At 35.7% G+C, this 20,538-nt stretch overlaps 3 protein-coding genes across 8 annotated transcripts in view; all 3 read left to right on the top strand.

The window, feature by feature from the left end:
- The first annotated feature begins 2,287 nt into the window (after nt 1–2,287).
- LOC137004345 (zinc finger protein 436-like) lies at nt 2,288–4,958 on the top strand. The gene is made up of 2 exons (XM_067364595.1): nt 2,288–2,870; nt 3,113–4,958. The coding sequence occupies exons 1-2, from the start codon at nt 2,786–2,788 to the stop codon at nt 4,210–4,212; spliced, it is 1,185 nt and encodes a 394-aa protein (XP_067220696.1). The 5' UTR covers nt 2,288–2,785; the 3' UTR covers nt 4,213–4,958.
- Nucleotides 4,959–8,110: 3,152 nt separating this feature from the next.
- LOC137004363 (zinc finger protein 135-like) lies at nt 8,111–13,819 on the top strand. Its single transcript, XM_067364619.1, has 3 exons — nt 8,111–8,242; nt 9,865–10,111; nt 10,926–13,819. The coding sequence occupies exons 2-3, from the start codon at nt 10,027–10,029 to the stop codon at nt 11,819–11,821; spliced, it is 981 nt and encodes a 326-aa protein (XP_067220720.1). The 5' UTR covers nt 8,111–8,242; nt 9,865–10,026; the 3' UTR covers nt 11,822–13,819.
- Nucleotides 13,820–14,166: 347 nt separating this feature from the next.
- Nucleotides 14,167–20,538, top strand: part of LOC137004324 (uncharacterized) — a 19,160-nt gene continuing 12,788 nt past the window's right edge. For all 6 annotated transcript variants that reach the window (XR_010892122.1, XR_010892123.1, XM_067364562.1 and 3 more), the window contains exons 1-12: nt 14,167–14,297; nt 15,287–16,190; nt 16,280–16,394; nt 16,733–16,961; nt 17,055–17,322; nt 17,402–17,579; nt 17,702–17,778; nt 17,928–18,111; nt 18,224–18,472; nt 18,808–18,979; nt 19,067–19,215; nt 19,315–19,463. Coding sequence is in view for 4 of the 6 variants with exons in the window: in XM_067364562.1 (XP_067220663.1) it covers nt 15,903–16,190; nt 16,280–16,394; nt 16,733–16,961; nt 17,055–17,322; nt 17,402–17,579; nt 17,702–17,778; nt 17,928–18,111; nt 18,224–18,472; nt 18,808–18,979; nt 19,067–19,215; nt 19,315–19,463 (2,058 nt within the window). In the remaining 2 variants the exon portion in view is untranslated. The remainder of the gene's footprint in view (nt 14,298–15,286; nt 16,191–16,279; nt 16,395–16,732; nt 16,962–17,054; nt 17,323–17,401; nt 17,580–17,701; nt 17,779–17,927; nt 18,112–18,223; nt 18,473–18,807; nt 18,980–19,066; nt 19,216–19,314; nt 19,464–20,538) is intronic.

Raw genomic sequence — 20,538 nt, 5'->3', positions numbered from 1 at the left:
CTGTGTGGGAAAGCTGAACAGAGCGGAGAGAAAGCACAATGACTTTGCTTTGGAAGTTGTCAGAGAAAATTACACATACCATTTTGTTTGACATCAATTAATACTCAATATTATTGAAATTAAAGCAGCAAAAACAAAGTTATGACTGCTGTGTATTTCTTGATTTGCATATGGATTAAAATGCCATTAAAACTGCTGTAGTAAGTTGCAAGTGTGTAAAAATATAAAGGATTTGTAGTGTTGAGAGGTTTTTGGGTAACTGTTCCTATTTGTTTTATTACTGAACTGGAAAAATAGATTCTGAAACAATTAATTATTTGTGTTAAACAATTAATTGTTTATATTCCTTTACTTTATGTGTACATCATATTTATTTTGTTCTGTAAGACAGAGGAAAAATATGTATGCTTGTTTATAAATAATATTTTGAGTTCGATTTTTGAGTGACGTCATCTGTAATGGACCGGTCGCGCGCCTGCTGTCTGTGCTTCAGAGTCAAAACAGCCTGTGACTGGAGAGAGTCAGTCAGGTATGTTTCTGCAGTGCTTAGCGTTAATGAGGGAAAATGTACTGAATGAACTGAACTTTCGATTTTGTATTAATTATAGAAATGCCATAAAACCGGAACAAGTTTATGTGTGCGTTTTTCTATCAACAGTTAGATGTATTTTTTGAGATTTATTAACGCACGTCTTTGTTTTATGTTGCCGCCTGCGCGCCAAATTTAGAGCGCGGGGTTTTCTCTGTTAAGTTTCTCCACATATAATTTTGGTGGATTCAGTGTGTGGAAATATCGTTTATTGTGGTAAATTAGTGATGTGGAAACCGAGGCTTTCTGAAGCGTTTGAGGCTTTCATCAAATTGTGCCGAATAATGGTTCATTCAATGCGTATTGGCGACATCTGTTGGTCAGACTTGTTCAAAGAGCTTAGAACACAAGAGGCGACACTTCTATACTTTTTGAGTAGCAGCCACGAGGTGGCGCTTTTGTAGCGCTGCCGCCATTTTGGGGTGAATATTCTAACCGGATAACAGCACAGACCTACAGAAACAATGACAACGAAAGAGAATTTAAAGTCAAGAATTAAAAGTTGAATAAAAGAACACAATGTTCGACTATCCACTGCAAAAACTGTCAGTGTGATAGTACAAATGTTGCCTTTCATCGTTTTCCCAAAGACCCTGACAGGTAATTATTCAACAAAGTGTAGAAATATTGTGTGTTTTGAAATGGGACATGCTAGCGTGGCGAAGCCTAGCTTGGCACTGGTGGATTTAGTCAAAACTCTGGAGTGTAACTTTAGAAAAAGATCAGCTCAGTTATCCACACTGTTGGGCTGGGTAAGATATTTCACAGTAGTATGGAGATGTGTGAGTGCAAGAGTAGTCTGTGACACAGAGATGTGCAAAAAGTCACTCATCTACATTGTTAAATTTTTTATACGGATCAGAATACATCACATCCTACGCACACAGAATCACATATTCTTGCAGCTAAATAAAAAGCGCAATAGAACATTTCTTAAATTAACTCATCAGTAAATGTTACTGTAGTAAATGTTGCCTTGTATTGTATGTTTTATGTTGTCACTTCTGGAATCCAAGCATTAAATACAGATTTGAGGTAGTTTTTGCCTACTTTGAGTATTTGAATTTTATTAAATTTTTATAAATGTACTATATTAGTTACTACTCCACTGGGTCTGAATTATATAGTATGTTTTAATCCCCTGGATCATGCTAAAAATATGATGAACGTGATGCATTGCTGTGTCTGTTATCCCATAATTGCCACTTTTAGACTTTTTTTTTAATTTATTTTTTTAAATACAATTGTCTTGCTTTAACTGACATTAATATAAGACAATACTGCAAAAATAGTTAAGCTGTTATATTCCTGTTATATACTGAATGTCCAATTTTCTGATGCATGTCCTTACTTTAATTTCATATGTTGGTAATAATTCAGTGTTTATAATTCAAATACTTGAACTTCAAATAATTTCAACCCAAACTGACATGGTTTCTAGAGAGCAAAGGTTTTGTGGAGAAAAAAAGTGGAAGAAATAAACACAAAGTCTGTAAAATAAACCATTAAAAAAATTAAATGATCACTAGTCTAGTTTTTGTACGTTACTCTGTGTTGTCATCATTCAGGTTTTTGGCTAATTTCAGCTTTAATGTACTTTTTTTTTTTTTTTTTTTTTTTACAAAGCAGCTGATATTTCCATTTGAAATCTATTGGACTGCCACATGGTTTTCACCCCAAAATGGCAGAAACGCAGGGCGGCTGCTGGGCGCCAGTGTTACAATGGAACTTTCTATTGACTGTTGTTTTGACTGACATATCTAACAAATCATCGCGGAGCAAAGATGACCAAAAAAAATCTTTGGAAGTCTGTGAAATAATAGTGCAATCAATCTGGGATCAATACAGTTCTATCTAATCTCATCTAAATTAATTTGCGTCAATGAGACCACAACTCGTGTCATGTGTAGCCTGGTCAACGGATTCACATATTGATCGATAATATAAGTATATACGTAAGATAAGTATGTGATCAATCCGAAATTAGTGCACACACAATAAAATGTGTAAAAAGTCAATGTAAAGTCATACAGCAATGAGCAATGAAGTGATGGGATAATCATTTCCCTTTCATGCATCAGGTGGGGTCTCAAAACCCACAACAATTAACTAATAAATACTGGGAAAATTCACATCATCCAACAAGAGAAGGACAAACTCCAGGTGTAGCAGCTGAAATCTGTGTGACTGTTAAAGATGGAGTTTATTAAAGTGGAGACTGAAGACATGAGTGATCCAGAACCATCCAGAATAAAAGATGAAGAGACTGAGGAACAAATAGGTTGGTGTCAATTCTTGATTCTTCATTGTTGACTGCTTTGGAAGATGTGAATTAATAAGCAGTATATGGATGATAAATGATAGAGAAATATACCTAAATTATCATAACCTTATGTAGCTGTTGTCAAAAACATTTTGTGAATGACAGAACAAACCTTTGCCTCATGAAAATATGACATCTGTTGCTTTCTGCTATTAAATCACAGTTCAATTGAACTGATTCGAACTTTATATGTATTTTAGACCAGGTGGAAGTGAAGCAGCAAAGACAAGAACTGAATGAAGTGGAGGAGAAACATTGTAACTCTAAAACTCAAAGAACAAAAGCCAAAAAGCTGCACACTTGCACTCAGTGTGGAAACATTTTCAAACATAAAGGACACCTTAAAAAACACATGAGAATTCACACTGGAGAGAAACCGTATACATGCACTCAGTGTGGAAAGTGTTTTGCTTCTGGATCAGGTCTCGCTTATCATCTGCTCCGTCACTCTGGAGAAAAACCATTCAAGTGTGATCAGTGTGGTAAAAATTTTAATTCATCATCACATCTTAAACAACACCTGAAAGTTCATTCAGATGAGAGGCCTTATGTTTGTTCTCTCTGTGGAAAGAGTTTTTCATGGCTGAATACCTTTAAACTGCACCAGAAAACACATAATGAAGTGAGGGATTATATGTGCTTTGACTGTGGGAAGAGCTTTACTACATCTAGTTATCTGGAACAGCATCAAAGAATTCATACCGGAGAGAAACCTTATAAGTGCTCATACTGTGAAAAGAGTTTCACTCAGTCTCCACACCTGAAATCACATGAGCGAGTTCATACTGGAGAGAAGCCGTATCACTGTACTCAGTGTGAGAAGAGTTTCAAAGATGCAACATGTTTCAAAAATCATCTGCTCCGTCACACTGGAGAAAAGCCATTTAACTGTGATCAGTGTGGTATAAAGTTAATTTCATCATCACATCTGAAAAGACACCTTAAAATTCATTCAGATGAGGGACCTCATGTGTGTTCTCTCTGTGGAAAGATTTTTTCAAGGCTAAACAATTTTAAACTCCACCAGAAAACACATAATGGAGTGAGAGATCATGTGTGTTGTGATTGTGGGAAGAGCTTTACTAGAGCTGAAAATCTGAATCGGCACCAAAGAATTCATACTGGAGAAAAACCTTACAAGTGTAAATATTGTGACAAGAGTTTCACTCAGTCAGGAACTCTGAAATCACATGAGCGACTTCATACTGGAGAGAAACCGTACTACTGTACTCAGTGTGGAGGGAGTTTCATCCGATTAAATATTCTATTGACACATATTAAAAAGCATTGTTCACAGTGAGCAAATGTTTTCATCAGATCCAAAACTTTCAAATAAATCATGTGACATTCACATAAAGTAAATGTGTAGTTAGTTACCTAATAAACTAGTGTTGCTGTGAAATGCCACAAGATTTGTGTTTTATATGTTGAGATCGAGAAAATTATTGAATTGTTCTTTGATTGAATGCTTGAAGAAATGAAGAAATATAACAACAATCAGGTATTTGTTAATATATTAAACAATTCCCTGAATTTGAGAGTTTATACTCAATATGGATTTTTTTTTTCTTGTGTGTTTAGTTACATAAAACCAGTTATTTAATTAACAGATTTATTTAAAAGTCTACAAATTTCTCTGCAACAAAAGTTGTATAAGCTCTGTACAATAACAACAAATAAAACTGCCATTTTACTGACAATGGGTCTCATTCATGAAATACGAGCAGAACAAATTTTTGATCGTGTGTAAAGTGGTTCTGGCGTAAATTTTCGGATTCATTAAAATATTCGTATTTTCCAAATGTCAGTTGGTACGAAAGAAAACTACACCTGCTCCCAGCCACGCGTAAATAGTGCGTTTAACATCCGAACGTTTTGCTCATTAATAAGGCTGCATTTTAATTCACCTTAATAAGGTACATTTTTTACACAGCATTTTGAAAAAATATTATATATAGTAATCGCATACGTTTTTTCTTTTTACTTTTATTGTGAGAGCCAGTATAGTATCTGCAAACGGAGCACTTTAATCAAATAATTACTTGATTTCAATAGGGCTGGGCAAACTAATGGCCCCAAATGGCCAAAATCCTTCGTTTGGTGTCATAATATGATGCCCATATATAGTTGTCAGTCGGATTTAATGGGCGGGATTTATGGTAATTGAGAATGAGCGTGCACGCGCGTCCCATTTACATTTACATTAATGCATTTGGCAGACGCTTTTATCCAAAGCGACTTACATTGCAATATACTACACATTTGTATCTGAGTATGTGCAATCCCTGGGATCGAACCCATGACCTTGGCATTGCTAGTGCCATGCTCTAACCACTGAGCTACAGGAAAGATCTTACGATTGATTGGAATTCATTAACACACACACACACACACACACACACACACACACACACACACACACACACACACACACACACACACACACACACACACACACACACACACACACACACACACACACACACACACACACACACACATATTTCACTATCACTTCTGACGTTTAAGAAGTATTTGTGAATCAGGAGAAGAGTTTTCGGGAAGGTCTCTTTACACGCAAATCACTCACATATTTACTCGTATATTTACGAATGTTTCATGAATGAGACCCAATGTGTGATTTTGTGAGCAAAAGTTATCTACAGATCCAGTATTTTAAATAAACTCAGAGATTCAGATAAAGTAAATGTATAATTAAATAAACTTGTGTTCTGTGACATTAATTTTGTGGAAGTTGTTTTTGAGTTGTAACTTTCTGACTTTTCATTTAGCTGTCACTTTCATTTCAGTATATACATTAAATACTTTTTTTCATAGACATAATTTATAAATTCACAATTTTTGTCCACTTAGGGGTGGTGGAAGAATATTGTTGACTTGCGACAGTTTGCTGTCCATAGGCTCTGTATAAAACAAAATGATTATTTTAATGACAACATCTTTGTTGATGTGTGCATTTAAGTCATGTGGGCTATGTGTTAGTCCATTGTAGTATTTAATCAATTGTTTTAACTTCTAATTCTGAGGCAGGAACAGATTTTAAAATTACTAAGATCTCTAAAGTTTGTCTCAGCTTGTTAAAATGAAATGGGAACTAAACTGGAATGAGAGATGCTTTTCAGCAGCTCCGTTAACATAATGGTGGTGTTATTTCGCTCTTGTTGTTTATATTATACAAGCAGACATTGTACATTGATACAGGGCCATATAGGCAGCTTGTATAGCCTATCAACTAGTGGCAGGGCCGATGAGTGCCATGCCTCTTTTCTGCTTAGACATGGAATACTTCTACAAAGAGAAGCCACGATATGCCACATGCCAGTAAAGTGTAAGGAAGTACTTTGTCTTGAGTACATCAACAACAAAAGTCCTGATATACGTTGTGAGTGCCCCTAAGCAAGTAACTTTTTTGCTCAATGCTTACAGTAGTTGTTCTCGACAATTGAGAGCACTTTTGCGGCAGCTAGAGAGCACAAACCTGAAAAATTATTCTTAGATTTCATGTGATGTCACAGTGGCGTGGCCGCCATGTTGAACCGAATTGCAACAGGCATTTCTATCTGCTGTGTTGTCGGCTACAATATCCCCAAAAACCTTGAGTGTCATCAGAAATGGCCATCAAAAGGGACCACTGGACTCATTCATAACACTCCAGAATGTTCAGTGATGTTTCGGTAACATATTGATAAGTTAAGCATTTGCAAACATTAGCTGTCCTAACATAAACACCAATTCGTTACCAATCAGTGTTTCCAAACAAAATAGGTTATCTGTGCCACTAACTAACATTATGTAAGCTGTTAGGATATAGAGGCATTTCTAGTCACATGCTGCGTTCCAATTCGCCTACTTATACTACGCCCTAAATGTATGTACTCTTTCTGTGAACAAAAAGTAGGCTACTTACTTTTGAGTGTGTAGCAAAAGAGTAGACAAGCTTTGGGACATACTAACACGTCATACAATCGCGTCAATTCTCTCTGTCGCATCCTGTCACCGTAAACTGGCCTGTCAATCATCTTACATCCTCCACATTTCATTTAGTTAATTTCCTACCGTATCGGAGAGAATTGCAGCACGTTGATCTGCAGTCGCGGGTCTTTCATGTGGAGAACTCTCCTCATATTTATGCATAATGATGCATTTAAAAGTTAATGGCCATTCGGATCTTTATAAAAGTCCACATTGGTAGCTATTTGCAGATGAAAAATAACACGGGTAACATTAAATATTTTCTATCAGGTTAAAATGATTATTAGTCACTCAAATCTCTCAGCGTCGATCGCGCGTATCCGCCATGTTTTGTAGTTTTTTAACACTTTTTACTCGTGTTTGTAGTTCTGAACTGAATCCTCGTCCAATGCGCAATGGGTTGTGGGCAATATTAGCCTTTATAGTGTGCACGGATCCACACTTCGAAAGTCTACCGGAAATAGTAGACCATCCGGGGACTTTTGGCATACTCTTTTCAACATACTATGCTTTGGGACACACTTATTTTAATCTCACATACTATTTAGGATGGATAGTATGGACATTGGAACTCAGGGACAGTTATGGTGCGTTCAAGTCATGTCGGAAAGATCGTATTTACGAGCAGAACTGACATGAATGCCACCACAATGTCGTAAATACCAGTGGGAAGCTCGTAATTTTCTTTAAGCTCCGATCTGTACGAGTTGGGGGCGTGTCAGTCAGAAACATGGCGAAATACCACAATATTACAGGTATTTAGCAGTGAATTGTCAGGCTTTTCTATTTACAACAAAGTAAGCTGATTCCCAGCAAAAAATACAATAGCATCACAATATAAAAATGTAATATGCAACAATAAAGTTTACAACAGCTTCATACATTAATTAAAAAACATAAAAAAGCAACATACAACTAATGCACATTCTTTGCTCTACATTTTCTAGAAGCAGAAGTGTTGTTATTTTGTGTAATTAATTTGGAGAAGGCACACCGCCATCATACTCCGACGAAAGTGACTTGAACGCACCTACCGTCGTACACACGATTTCCCACCTCGTAAATACGAACTTCCCAGGAAGACTTGAACGCACCATTATATTTTCAGATGGGCTATGTGAAGTGTACCCGCTCCTAGTCGAATCTGCTGTTGTGTGACATGAAACTGAATTTACTCACTCAGCTCCTCCCCCACACCGGAGTCCATCCAATGCTAGTGCTAACAGCTAATAACTGTAGTCTGCTGCTTTTGTTGTCATGTAGAGAAAAGCTACTTCAGGAATTATTAAATAACACTGGATGCATTGATGTGTGGTAAAAGCTCTCCAGCATGTCAGGTATGTAGTGCTTTGATTTTAATTGAATTATGTTGCAAAACGAACCAACTGGAGTGTTTGTTCAATAACGATAGGAAACCCCAAACTGCTACTCTGATTTTATTTAATATACATTTTGAAAATACGACAGTGAAGAACAATATAATTATACACCAAATATGTGAAGTACAAAATAAATAAACATGTTACAGACAAGAATAATAATCAAGACAAAAACAGTCAAAAAAAAAATGAAGGCTGATTTTATAGATTAAGTTATTAAAAGTTTAACTGGTACTAACACGTATTAATAATACCTTACATTTTATATGTATTGTGTCTTCTGCAGGTTTACTCGTTTCATTAATGTAATTGTTCACAAGGTGGGAGTGTTTAGCAAGAGATCAGTGATGGTGGTATTCTGATAAATAGTTCTTTTAAAATTGTGGCCAATGTTCGTTTCGGAATGAAGGCTAACACAATTAAACCCACAGCATGCACATCTCAACATTATCCTACTTTATGATATAGAATAGGACAAAAAGCTACATATTAGAATAACTTATTTATAAAGCAGTATTTAATGACCCAAACATACAGGACCTTTATTATAGAATTCAGACAAAGTGGCAGATGACAACAGTTTCCTTGGTAGGATTAGGTAATAAAATATTTAGGATGAGGCTTAGCATATGTACATTTGCATGCAGATTTCAGATATCTATTAAAATTCATTAGTAAGAATTACCAAGAATGACATTGAAACAGGCCATTCACATGATTTAGTGCAGATCTGAAGTTTTTATTTGAATGTATGTCTGAAGGGAAATGACTTTCTTCATAAAAAGTTTTGATAGCATCTTCTTTTCTCTTTTGTCAGTATGATGCCTAATATAGTGCTTTTAAGAGCAGTGCTGCTTGTGTTCAGGGGTAACCGCTGTATTTCTGCTTTTCCATAAGCTAGTGTTCCATTGTCAAACTATTCTGGATAATTTTTGCCCACGTATCTTAAAATTTCCAACCTTGACTGGAGAGCAGTATATTAAAATATTTAATATTAAAATCACTTTATAATGATTGATATGAACCAAGTGCTGTTATGTTGATGAATGAAATTGTAATTATTCTGAATCGTCTTCACAAAGATGTTTCTAGAAATAAACCATTGCACCTGTTCCAGAAATGGTCAAATGTGAAAAACTGTGAGAATACATTCCAATATAGGGGTGTGACGAGACATTTAGCTCACGAGACCAGACACAAGGTTTGGTTCATGAGAACAAGACAAGATTTTTTCCACAGTATTTTAAATAAATCCTCAATGACAAAATTCTTAACAGGAAAAATAGTCTGCAGGTGCATTTTGAAATGTTTTAACTAATCATCGTGTAAAGAGTGTCATTTCAGTTCTACTTTCTTCTGAGTATGAATTATCATATGCATTGAAAGACAACAATATCCAAGCACTGTAAAAGGTTTTGCCACAAACTCAACTTCTCTCCTGTATGATTTCACACAAGATTAAAGTGTTTAACCTATTGCAGGAGACTCCAAAATAAAATCAATAACCGTTAAAATGGCATAAGAGGGGCACTTTTAAGTAATCCAGTATAAATTCAGTAACTTCTCTTTGAATTTTCCAGATCTGGTCCTGTGGGTGTCCGTATCACACAGTGATCACAGTTCACACCTCCAGTGAAGCTCCTCCCACAACAATTCATGAATAAATACTGGGAATGTTCACATCATCCTACAAGAGAAGGACAAACTCCAGGTGTAGCAGCTGAAATCTGTGACTGTTAGAGATGGAGTTTATTAAAGAGGAGATTGAAGACATCAGTATTTCAGAACCATCAGGAATAAAACATGAAGAAACTGAGGAACAAATAGGTTGGTGTCCATTCTTGATTCTTCATTGTTGACTGCCAAGAAACAAGGAAACAAAGCTTTAGTTCAACAGATTTTGTTTGATTTTTCAATTCAACATAAATGATACATAAAATGCAACTAAACTGTTATAATCTTGAATAGCTGTTGTCATCCACATTTTTAATGGATTACCAAAAAATAGAAGTAACCTTTAGCACATTAAAGATCTGATACTTGATACTCTGGCTGCGTCCGAAAACCTAGGTAGCCGTCTTGCTGTCTCACTGCCTTATAAGAGAATGACTTGTGCAGCAGCGTTTGTACATGAAGGCACCTCACGGAACTGATTTTGGACAGACTTCTAAGGCAGCGTAACAGTTTAATGATCTACAGCAAAATACGCAAGCTTTGGTGAGAACTAAACAAATATTTAATTACTATAGTTGTAATTTCTCGATAGAAATGATATCCAAATTTAAATATGTTGGTCAAAATCGTACATTTATTCACAAACTAAGCAGCAAACGCAACTTTCGGACGCCATCTTTATTTTTCTAGCTCAACTGTCACAGAATGGAAAGCACAGGATTGTGGGATATCAAAGGCAGCTAATGATACATCTATGCTTCCTTCAAAAATCGATTTGAGGAAGGTATCTCATGAGACAGGAAGTGAAGATAACATTGGATTTGGATGTGCCTTGATGCCTTCCTACCTTGAAATGTGTTCTCAGAAGGCAGCATTTTCCAGTTTTCGGATGCAGCCACTGTTGCTTTCGTCTGTTACACCAGAGTTCATGTGAACTTATTTCAACCACATAATATTTTCTTTTTAGACTGGATGGAGATGAAACTGCAAAAACATGAACTGAATGAAGCAGAGGAGGAAAAGTATAGCATCGAAATGCAAAGAACAAAAGATGATAAGCCGCACATCTGCTCTCAGTGTGGAAAGAGTTTCAGTTGCAAAGGAAACCTTAAAACACACATAAGAATTCACTCTAGAGAAAAACCGTTTACATGCACTCAGTGTGGAAAGACTTTTGCTTCTCAATCAGGCCTCAAAGTTCATCTACTCCGTCACTCTGGAGAAAAACCATTTAACTGTGATCAGTGTGGTAAAGATTTTTTTTCGGCATCAAATCTAAAACAACACCTGAAAGTTCATTCAGGTGAGAAGCCTTATGTGTGTTCTTTCTGTGGAAAGAGTTTTTCAAGGATGGATGGTTTTAAACTGCACCAAAAAATACATAATGAAGAGAAAGATCATGTGTGCTTTGACTGTGGGAAGAGTTTTACTACAGCTAGGTTTCTCAAACAGCACAGAAGAATTCATACTGGAGAAAAACCTTATAAGTGCTCATATTGTGACAAGTGTTTCATTCAGTCTCCACACCTGAAATCACATGAGCGAGTTCATACTGGAGAGAAGCCGTACTACTGTACTCAATGTGAAAAGAGTTTCAAAGATTCAACAGGTTTAAGAATTCATCTGCTCTGTCATTCTGGAGAAAAACCATATAACTGTGATCAGTGTGGTAAAAGGTTTAATTCATCATCAAATCTAAAACGACACCAGAAAGTTCATTCAGGTGAGAGGCCTTATGTGTGTTCTCTCTGTGGAAAGAGTTTTTCATGTCTGAAAAGTTTTAAACTGCACCAGAAAACACATAATGAAGTGAAAGATCATCTCCCAGTTTCACAGACAAGGCTTAAGATAATCCCAGACTAAAATGCATGTTTGAGCTGTTTTAACTGAAAGCATATCTTAAAATATGTCAGTGCAGTAATGTATTTTCTAGGGTATGTTCATAAAAGCTACTTAAATGCCCTAATTGAACTAAGCCTAATCCTGGCTTAGTCTAAGCCCCGTCTGTGAAACCGGGCACATGTGTGTTTGTGACTGTGGGAAGAGCTTTAATAGAGCTGACTGTCTGAATCGGCACCAAAGAATTCATACGGGAGAAAAACCTTGCGAGTGTTCATACTGGAGAGAAGCCGTACCACTATAATAAGTGTAGGAAGAGTTTGAATGTTTATCAAGCCTCTAAACTCATGAAAAAATGTTGCAACTGAGGACTGCAATGTTTGTGGAATGTGAAAAAAGCGCACGAGTAGCTCTATCTGCTGATTACTGGTCAATGCAGGGAGCATAAAAAGCATTATTTCATAATCATTATGTGCATGTTTGGTGAAACCTGGAAGCCACACAGAGAACATTTGTTTTTATTATTTTTTTAATTATTATTTTATTATTATTATCATTTAACAACCTACAATATAATGCAATATTATAATTAAATGATTGTCTCTTTATTCATTAAAATTACATTTGCCGTAATGTTGTTCAAATACTATAAGAAGTAATTGATTTTGAATTCAGGGTTTGTTTCTAGTATGCCCAGAAAGAACTTGATAGGCTGGTTCAGGTGTGTTTAATCGGGGTTGGAGCAGGGGGGTATTCCAGAAATCAAGGTTAACTTACTGTCACATATACCCTGAACTCTCGGTTGATTAACCCAAACCTTGCTTACTCAAGGTATGCTGGTTCCAAAAACACATCTGGGAGTAAGTTCAGCCAACCCAGAGTATGTTCCTGATTAACACACAAGACATTCTCAACAGATAGACGAATCAATGACACACCATGGAAACAGATGCTAAGAAAAAGCATGCCATTTTGTGCTTCTTCTTTTGTTTAATGTTACATAATCTACTTAGTGCATATCTCCACCTATTGGGTGGTTGTACAAAAATTTTTTAAAACTTTTTTTATGAGTCATTTTTATTCACTGAGAATAAGAATTATATTGTTTGTTTGATGCTAATTATTTAATAAGATTATTATAGAAATTGTAGTATAGAAAATGTCTATATTGTATAATTTAATATTGCATATAGAACTGGAACTATATAACAAATTTAGATATTAATATAACTGTATTAATTATATAACATGCATCTGAATACCTTTAAGCAAACTAACCCTGCTCCGGAGCAGGTTATGTTCAGAGAGAAAGTTGATATGGCTATTTACATACCCTGAAAGTTACCTCTGTTTTTGGAACTGAAAGTTGAGGTTATCCGCTTACTCTTAAACATACCCAGATATCCTGCTTTTCTGCAGGACTGTGGCTTTCCAGGAGCAGGATTGGACACCCATGATCTAGATTAATTCTGTGAGTTTGGTGAAAAGCTTAAAATTAGTCTGAAAAATATTATGATTGATGAAAGTCCCTGTGTGAAGACCAGAAACTCCTTGGCATTTTTTGTGTCAAATTCTATAGGGATTTATATACAAAATTTGTCAAACAACATGATCATGGTTTTTTCTTCTTTTTTTTTTTTTTTTTTCAATCACTACCTTCAATAAATGAAACAGAATTTAAGTATGAAGCTATTAAATATTTAAAAACAAATAAATCCCCTGGTTCTCAGAGCTCTGTCAATTGTTTAGTAAAAACAGCTCCCTTCTTGCACAGATAAATCCTTTCTTCCACCTACTTTATGTCAAGGACCAATTACTTTAATACATTTATTTATATCCACAAATGCATGTTCACCAACAACAAACAATTTTTTTTTATAATTTAAAAAGTATCCCAAATCTATTATCTTCAAAAGCAAGTTAACAACTTAAATTTGCACTGCCTTAAATATGCATAATCTAACTTATGTATAAATCAATCTCTTACCCATGTATTCCCCTTTCCTTTTATTTTGTTGACTATGGGTGCATTGTTTATAAATGTTGTGTATTTTTTGCATCATTAAAAAAAGCAATCTAACTGGTATTCCCTTTAATCTTTGCAGAACCACATAAAGTCCAGCACACCTGAAGTATTAAATGAAAGTGTTCCTTCACAAAAACGATACCTCTAACTATGTTTTGGCTATACTAAATACTATTTAAGACCCATGCGCAGAAGTAAATAGAGACATTTTTAGTGACAATTATGTTTTCAGATGGGCTATGTGAACTGTACCCGCTCCTAGTCGAATCTGCTGTTGTGTGACGTGAAACTGAATTTACTCACTCAGCTCCTCCCCCACACCAGAGCTCCGCCCCAACGCGTCTTTTTTGATAATGTTTAGTGCTAACAACTGTAGTCTGCTGCTTTTGTTGTCATGTTGAGAAAAGCTACTTCAGCAATTATTAAATAACACTGGATGCATTGATGTGTGGTAAAAGCTCTCCAGCATGTCAGGTATGTATCGTTGTGATTTTAATTGAATTATGTTGCAAAACGAACCAACTCGAGTGTTTGTTCAATATCGATATGTTCAGCAAGAGATCATGATGGTGATATTCTGATAAATAGTTATTTTAAAATTATGGCAAGTGTTCGTTTCGGAATGAAGGCTAACACAATTTAACCCACAGCATGCACATCTCAACATTATCCTACTTTATGATATATAATATGACAAAAAGCTACATTATTGAATAACTTTATAAAGCAGTTTATGATGACCCAAACATACAGCACATTTATTATAGAATTCAGACAAAGTGGCAGATAACAGCAGTTTCCTAGGTAGGATTAGTTAATAAAATATTTAGGATGAGGCTTAGCACATGCAAATGCATGCAGATTTCAGATATATATAAAGTAACTTTGTCTAGTGCAGATCTGAAGAGTTTTTATTTGAATGCATGTCTGAAGGGAAATGACTTTCTTCATAAAAGTTCTGATGGCATCTTCTGTTTTCTTTCCTCAGTATGATGCCTAGTATAGTGTTTTTAAGTGCAGTGCTGCTTGTGTTCAGGAGTAACCGCTGTATTTCTGCTTTTACATAAGCTTTTTTTTTTTTTTTGCCTTCATATCTTAAAATTTCCAACCTTGACTGGAGAAGCAGTATATTAAAACACATTTAATGTTCTAAATTCTTGACAGGAAAAATAGTCTGCAGGTGCATTTTGAAATGTTTTAACTAATCATCGTGTAAAGAGTGTCATTTCAGTTCTACTTTCTTCTGAGTATGAATTATCATATGCATTAAAAGATAACAATATCCAAGCACTGTAAAAGGTTTTGCCACAAACTCAACTTCTCTCCTGTATGATTTCACGCAAGATTAAGGTGTTAAACCTATTACAGGAGACTCCAAAGTAAAATTAAGAACCGTTAAAATGGCATAAGAGGGGCACATATAATCCAGTATAAATTCAGTAACTTCTCTTTGATTTTTCCAGATCTGGTCCTGTGGGCGTCCGTATCACACAGTGATCACAGTTCACACCTCCAGTGAAGCTCCTCCCACAACAATTCACCAATAAATACTGGGAAGATTCACCTTATCCTACAAGAGAAGGACAAACTCCAGGTGTAGCAGCTGAAATCTGTGTGACTGTTAAAGATGGAGTTTATTAAAGAGGAGAGTGAAGACATGAGTATTTCAGAACCATACAGAATAAAACATGAAAATACTGAGGAACAAATAGGTTGGTGTCCATTCTTGATTCTGTATTGTTGACTGCTGAGAAACATTAAAGGGGTGATGAACTGAGAAATCAAAATTTCATTGAGCTTTTGATATAGAAGAGGTCATCATACTATAAGAATATCCTGTAAGTTTCAGAGCTGAGAACTTCCTTGTTAGTCCAATATAAGATTTTACTGGCACCAGACCCAGCAAACGACAGGTTTTTCAAAGTGGGGATCTATGGCAACAAGCACCGCCTCCGCAGAAGATGATCAATCTACTTCATCACTGCCTTTTTAGCTCCACCTACTGATTTGCGCATGACATTAATAGGTAAATAACATAGGCCTATGTGGTAAACCGGATCGAGGCACCAAGCAATAAACATGCCGCTGAGGACTACAAAATATTGTGCAGTGCCTGGCTGTGGAAAAACACAGTCGCTGCATAAGCTTCCGTTGGATTCCAATATTAGGAATGTGTGGTTGAACTTTATTTTTAATGAAGTTCCAGCTGACGTGGGTAAGACATTGCGCGTTTGTTCGCTTCATTTTGCTGCGGATTGTTTTTTAAACAAGACACAGGTCGAGACTGGATTTGCAGACCGAGTGAGATTAAAAAACAATGCTGTGCCTTCTATATTGGATCCGACAGGAATGGTGCAGCACACTTATGTGAGTAAAAATATTCTTTTTTCTAATATCTGATAGTATTGCATTGTTACAAATCATTTGATATCTACTGATTATGTGTGTCTAAGCAGTCACAGAAGGGTCCAACTATGAAGGACGTAGCTTGTCAAACAGACACACAGAATTTTACATCACAGGGCACACAGATGGCTTTTAGTTCCTTGGGACCTAAATTCAGAACACAAGGTTTGTGTTTATATCTTGACACTCCTGTGAGTGTAGTTGCATTTTTGTCAATTCAACTTATTTTAAACTTTTTTTAACACATATGTGCCAGTGAAGGTTTGTATTTGGACAAAAAATGTCTTTACTGTTGGTAGTGGCCAGACATTGTAATTTATAATCGGACATTGTACATTGGATTTTTTAAATTTTATTACATAACCTTGTAATTTTATTTATATATATATATATATATATATATATATATATATATATATATATATATATATATATATATATATATATAATATAATATAATGTAATGTAATGTGTGTGTGTGTTTTTTTTTAATTTATGTATAGGAACACAGACAGAGGTGTCATGTGAAAGTGTAGGTGCTCCATTCACAACATCTGGAGACACTTTCACAACTTTGACTTCAACACCTTTGAAGGATTTTAGGCCAGCAAAAAAAGCTCGTCTAGAACTAGAGGAGGAGAAAAGTGTTTCCTTTGAAGTCTTTGATAGTCAGGACACAACATATGAGCCAGCTGAGTCTGTCACCACTGTCACAGAGTCATCACAACCTCTGTAAGTGTTTTTATCTTCTTTATTCTCTTGAAATAGCCTGTTTAAGAAATCATGTTGTTGGAATGTCATTTGTTTTTTTTCTTTCATTTGAAGATGTACGTCGATAGAGCAGGATACAAAATACATTGTATTTGAAAAGTGCCTCCTGCAACTTTTTGAAACCTGCCCAGTGTGCACGAGATGCTGTGATGTTCGGGCTCGAAGAAAAGGGTCTTTTGTTGCAATTGATCAATTGTGCCCACATTGTCAATACTTTAGAAAATGGCAAAGCCAACCTGTTGTTGGCAGCACACCTTTAGGCAACCTCCAGTTATCTGCTGCCATATACTTCACTGGCGCATCCTTCTTCAAATTACAAAAGGTATTTGGAAAGGAAATGCTGAAATTCACTAATATAATCAATGGATTAATTGCAACAATGTTTTGTATATGGCTTGTAGGTGTTCAACGCAATGCATGTCAAGATGATTACACACAGAACTTTTCAAAAGCATTCCAGCATGTATCTGGAACCTGCAATAATCTATACATGGAAGAAAGAGCAAGAAGCAGCGTTGCGGCAGCTAAGCCAGCGGGACAAAGTGATAGCGGGTGGTGATATGAGAGTGGACTCATCAGGTAAAAGAAGAATTGTGTTGTAGATTAAATTTGTATCTACTGTTGTCAGGCTATACTTTTTTAAATTTTATCATTTATTATGACCATATGTATATGTGATCACACATACAAATATCTTTTAGGCCACTCAGCAAAGTATGGTACCTATACCTTAATGGACCTTGAGAGCAACATCATATTGGACATACAGCTAGTGCAAGTGAGTACCAATAAATCTATAAAATAAATTCAACTGCACTAACTACATATAACATTCAGTGCCTGTATGTACTTTTATATATGAAGTTTTTTTTACTTGACCCCCCCCCCCTCCCTTTTTTTTTTTTTTTTTTTGCATATTTCTAAAAGGAGAGCAATGAGGTAGCAGGAAGTTACCACATGGAAAAGGAGGGACTAAAAAGAAGTCTTGAACATCTGGAGGCACAGGGTGTGAAGCTTGAATGCATTGTTACAGATCGCCACCCACAGATCCAAACATTTTTGAGGGAACTAAACATGCCACAGTTCTACGACGTCTGGCATCTGGAGAAAGGTACCTTTTCCCCTTGAATGTAAATTTAGATTTTACTTGTAGTTTCCTTATTTGAATGATGATGTGATTATTTCAAGACTACCCATGATATTGTAATTATTATTTTATTCAGGCTTGTCTAAGAAGTTGGTAAAAATCAGCAAAGATAAGGACTGTGAAGTAGTGAAAAAGTGGCAGCAGAGCATAAAAAATCATGTCTACTGGACTGCAGCTACATCAAAAACACCTGTGGAGCGAGTAGCAAAATGGAAGTCCATGGTAAACCATATTCAAGACATTCATGTACATGACAGCCCATCATATCCCCAGTGCGACCATGAAATCCGTGAATCGACTGATCGCAGCAAATGGTTCCAACCAGGTGACCGCATTATATATATATATTTTTTTTAAATTGACCAAATATATTGCTTACAGAAAATTTTTACTTTCCAATACATTTTGGTATCACTTTATTTTACAGTGTCCTGATTACACATTACATGTACTTACCATAGTAATCACAGTAAATTATCTATAATTACATGCAACTAACCCTAAACCAAACCCTAATCCTACCCTAACCCCTATAGGTAAGTACATGTAGTTAAAAACATTACTCAGTAATTAAACATATAATTACACTGTAACACAGACACCTTACAATAAAGTGTAACCAACATTTTTTTATACAATTGTAATTTTTTTTGGTTATAGGAACCAAAGCACTGTATACTGTCGAAAAGATTCTTACAAACAAGAGAATGATCAAAGATATCGAGAAACTCAGCCCTCACTTTCAAACTTCATCTTGGGAATCTTTTCACAGTGTCATTTTACACTTTGCACCAAAAAATGTGGTTTATCCTTACCTCGGATTGTTGTGCAGGTGTGTTTGAAATTAATATAATGATAATAATCTCTATGAAGATATATTTAATACCTTTGTTGATGCATTTTGTTGTTTTTATTTCAGACTTTATTTGGCAGGTATGCATTTCAACGAGAACTCCAATCGTCCTCAGGCTAAAATATCGACTGGAAAGCCAATGTATAGGCCTTTGTTTTCCAAAGCCAAAAAAGGAATATACTCCATGAGGTTGTTAAAGTCACAGGCAACATATTGTAAGTTAAACAAATTTATTGATGTTCACAACAAAGTAACTAAAAATTCAAAATCAATAAATAACATGCATAATGTCTTGTGCAATTATATTTTGACAGGCTATGTCATCAGTCTGATGACATTCCTTTTTGAAGAGGTAATCCCAGACCCTCATCCCTACATGGAGGAGATCCACAAAATCAAGGTCCTGAAACACTCTCCACCCAGTATGACAGACCCTCCATGGAAGAAGCCATTGCAAGGCAAGGTAGGTCTAAATCCTACATAGCTGCCTCCAGCATCAGGAAACTCAGCGTATGCGCATGGCAACACAAGACAGGATAACAACCCTGATCTTCCAGCCCAGATAGCCCCAGCACCAGCTCACAAAGCTCCTGTACGCTAAGTGCCTGTAATGCCTAATGTTAAAGACATTGACAAAGTCAGACAAATTGCTTTATCTGCTATTATTGTGAATAATTATTGAGGACAAATGTTGTAATTATATATATTTCATTGATTTGTGATAAAAAAAACATTCCAGCTGTTCTTGTGTTAAAATAGTGTTTTCATTGAAACATACTTTTGTATGAAATTTACTTAAATTCAATTCTAATGCAACGACTGGTTTAAAAAAAATAGTTATGGGTTGAACATGTATGGGCGAATCATTCTGGTTGACATTTTTCAACATTGGAAGTTTTCAAAACACGTGTACCGACGGGCGAATTAAAACTCATTATAATATGCAAAACTGTTATCTAATCCTAGCAGTGGACGTTTACTTCCAAGTCTTCAATGCGGCACACCCATAAAAACTGAGAGTTTCAGGAGCTAGGCTCAAAACCAGGATAGAAAATGGCCTTTTACTTATTCATTATGATGTTTTTGAATGTAAATACCAAGCAGACAGCATAAGTTGACCTTAGAAAACAATAAAAAAACAATTTAAAAAGCCAGTTCATGACCCCTTTCAGGAAACAAAGCTTCAGTTAACCCTTAAATGCATGACTGTTTCGCCAATCATTCTTACATATTCGGGTCTTTATCGACCCGGAACTATATCTAACGTGGAAAGATCTCTACCTGTCGCGATAATATAAAACTCCTCTGATATTAGAGTATCAATTACAGAAGAATAAAATAAAGCATATTTTGTTACCTTTTGGAGCTTGAAAGGGCTCATTCTGAGCAGATGTTTTATGCCATCATCACTGTCCTCGTCAGAGCTCATTTCCCAGTACATTCAGCAAATAATATGTTAGTTTTATGTTTCACGAATATAAGCCCATTCGCGATCTCAAACGTATTCTCAAAACTATTTCATTTTCAACATCTTCAAA

Source organism: Chanodichthys erythropterus, chromosome 17, assembly GCF_024489055.1.
Source record: "Chanodichthys erythropterus isolate Z2021 chromosome 17, ASM2448905v1, whole genome shotgun sequence".
In the NCBI taxonomy this organism is placed as follows: Eukaryota; Metazoa; Chordata; class Actinopteri; order Cypriniformes; family Xenocyprididae; genus Chanodichthys; species Chanodichthys erythropterus.
The sequence above is the reverse complement of the archived record's forward strand: the minus strand, read 5'-3'. Positions and strand labels throughout refer to the sequence as shown.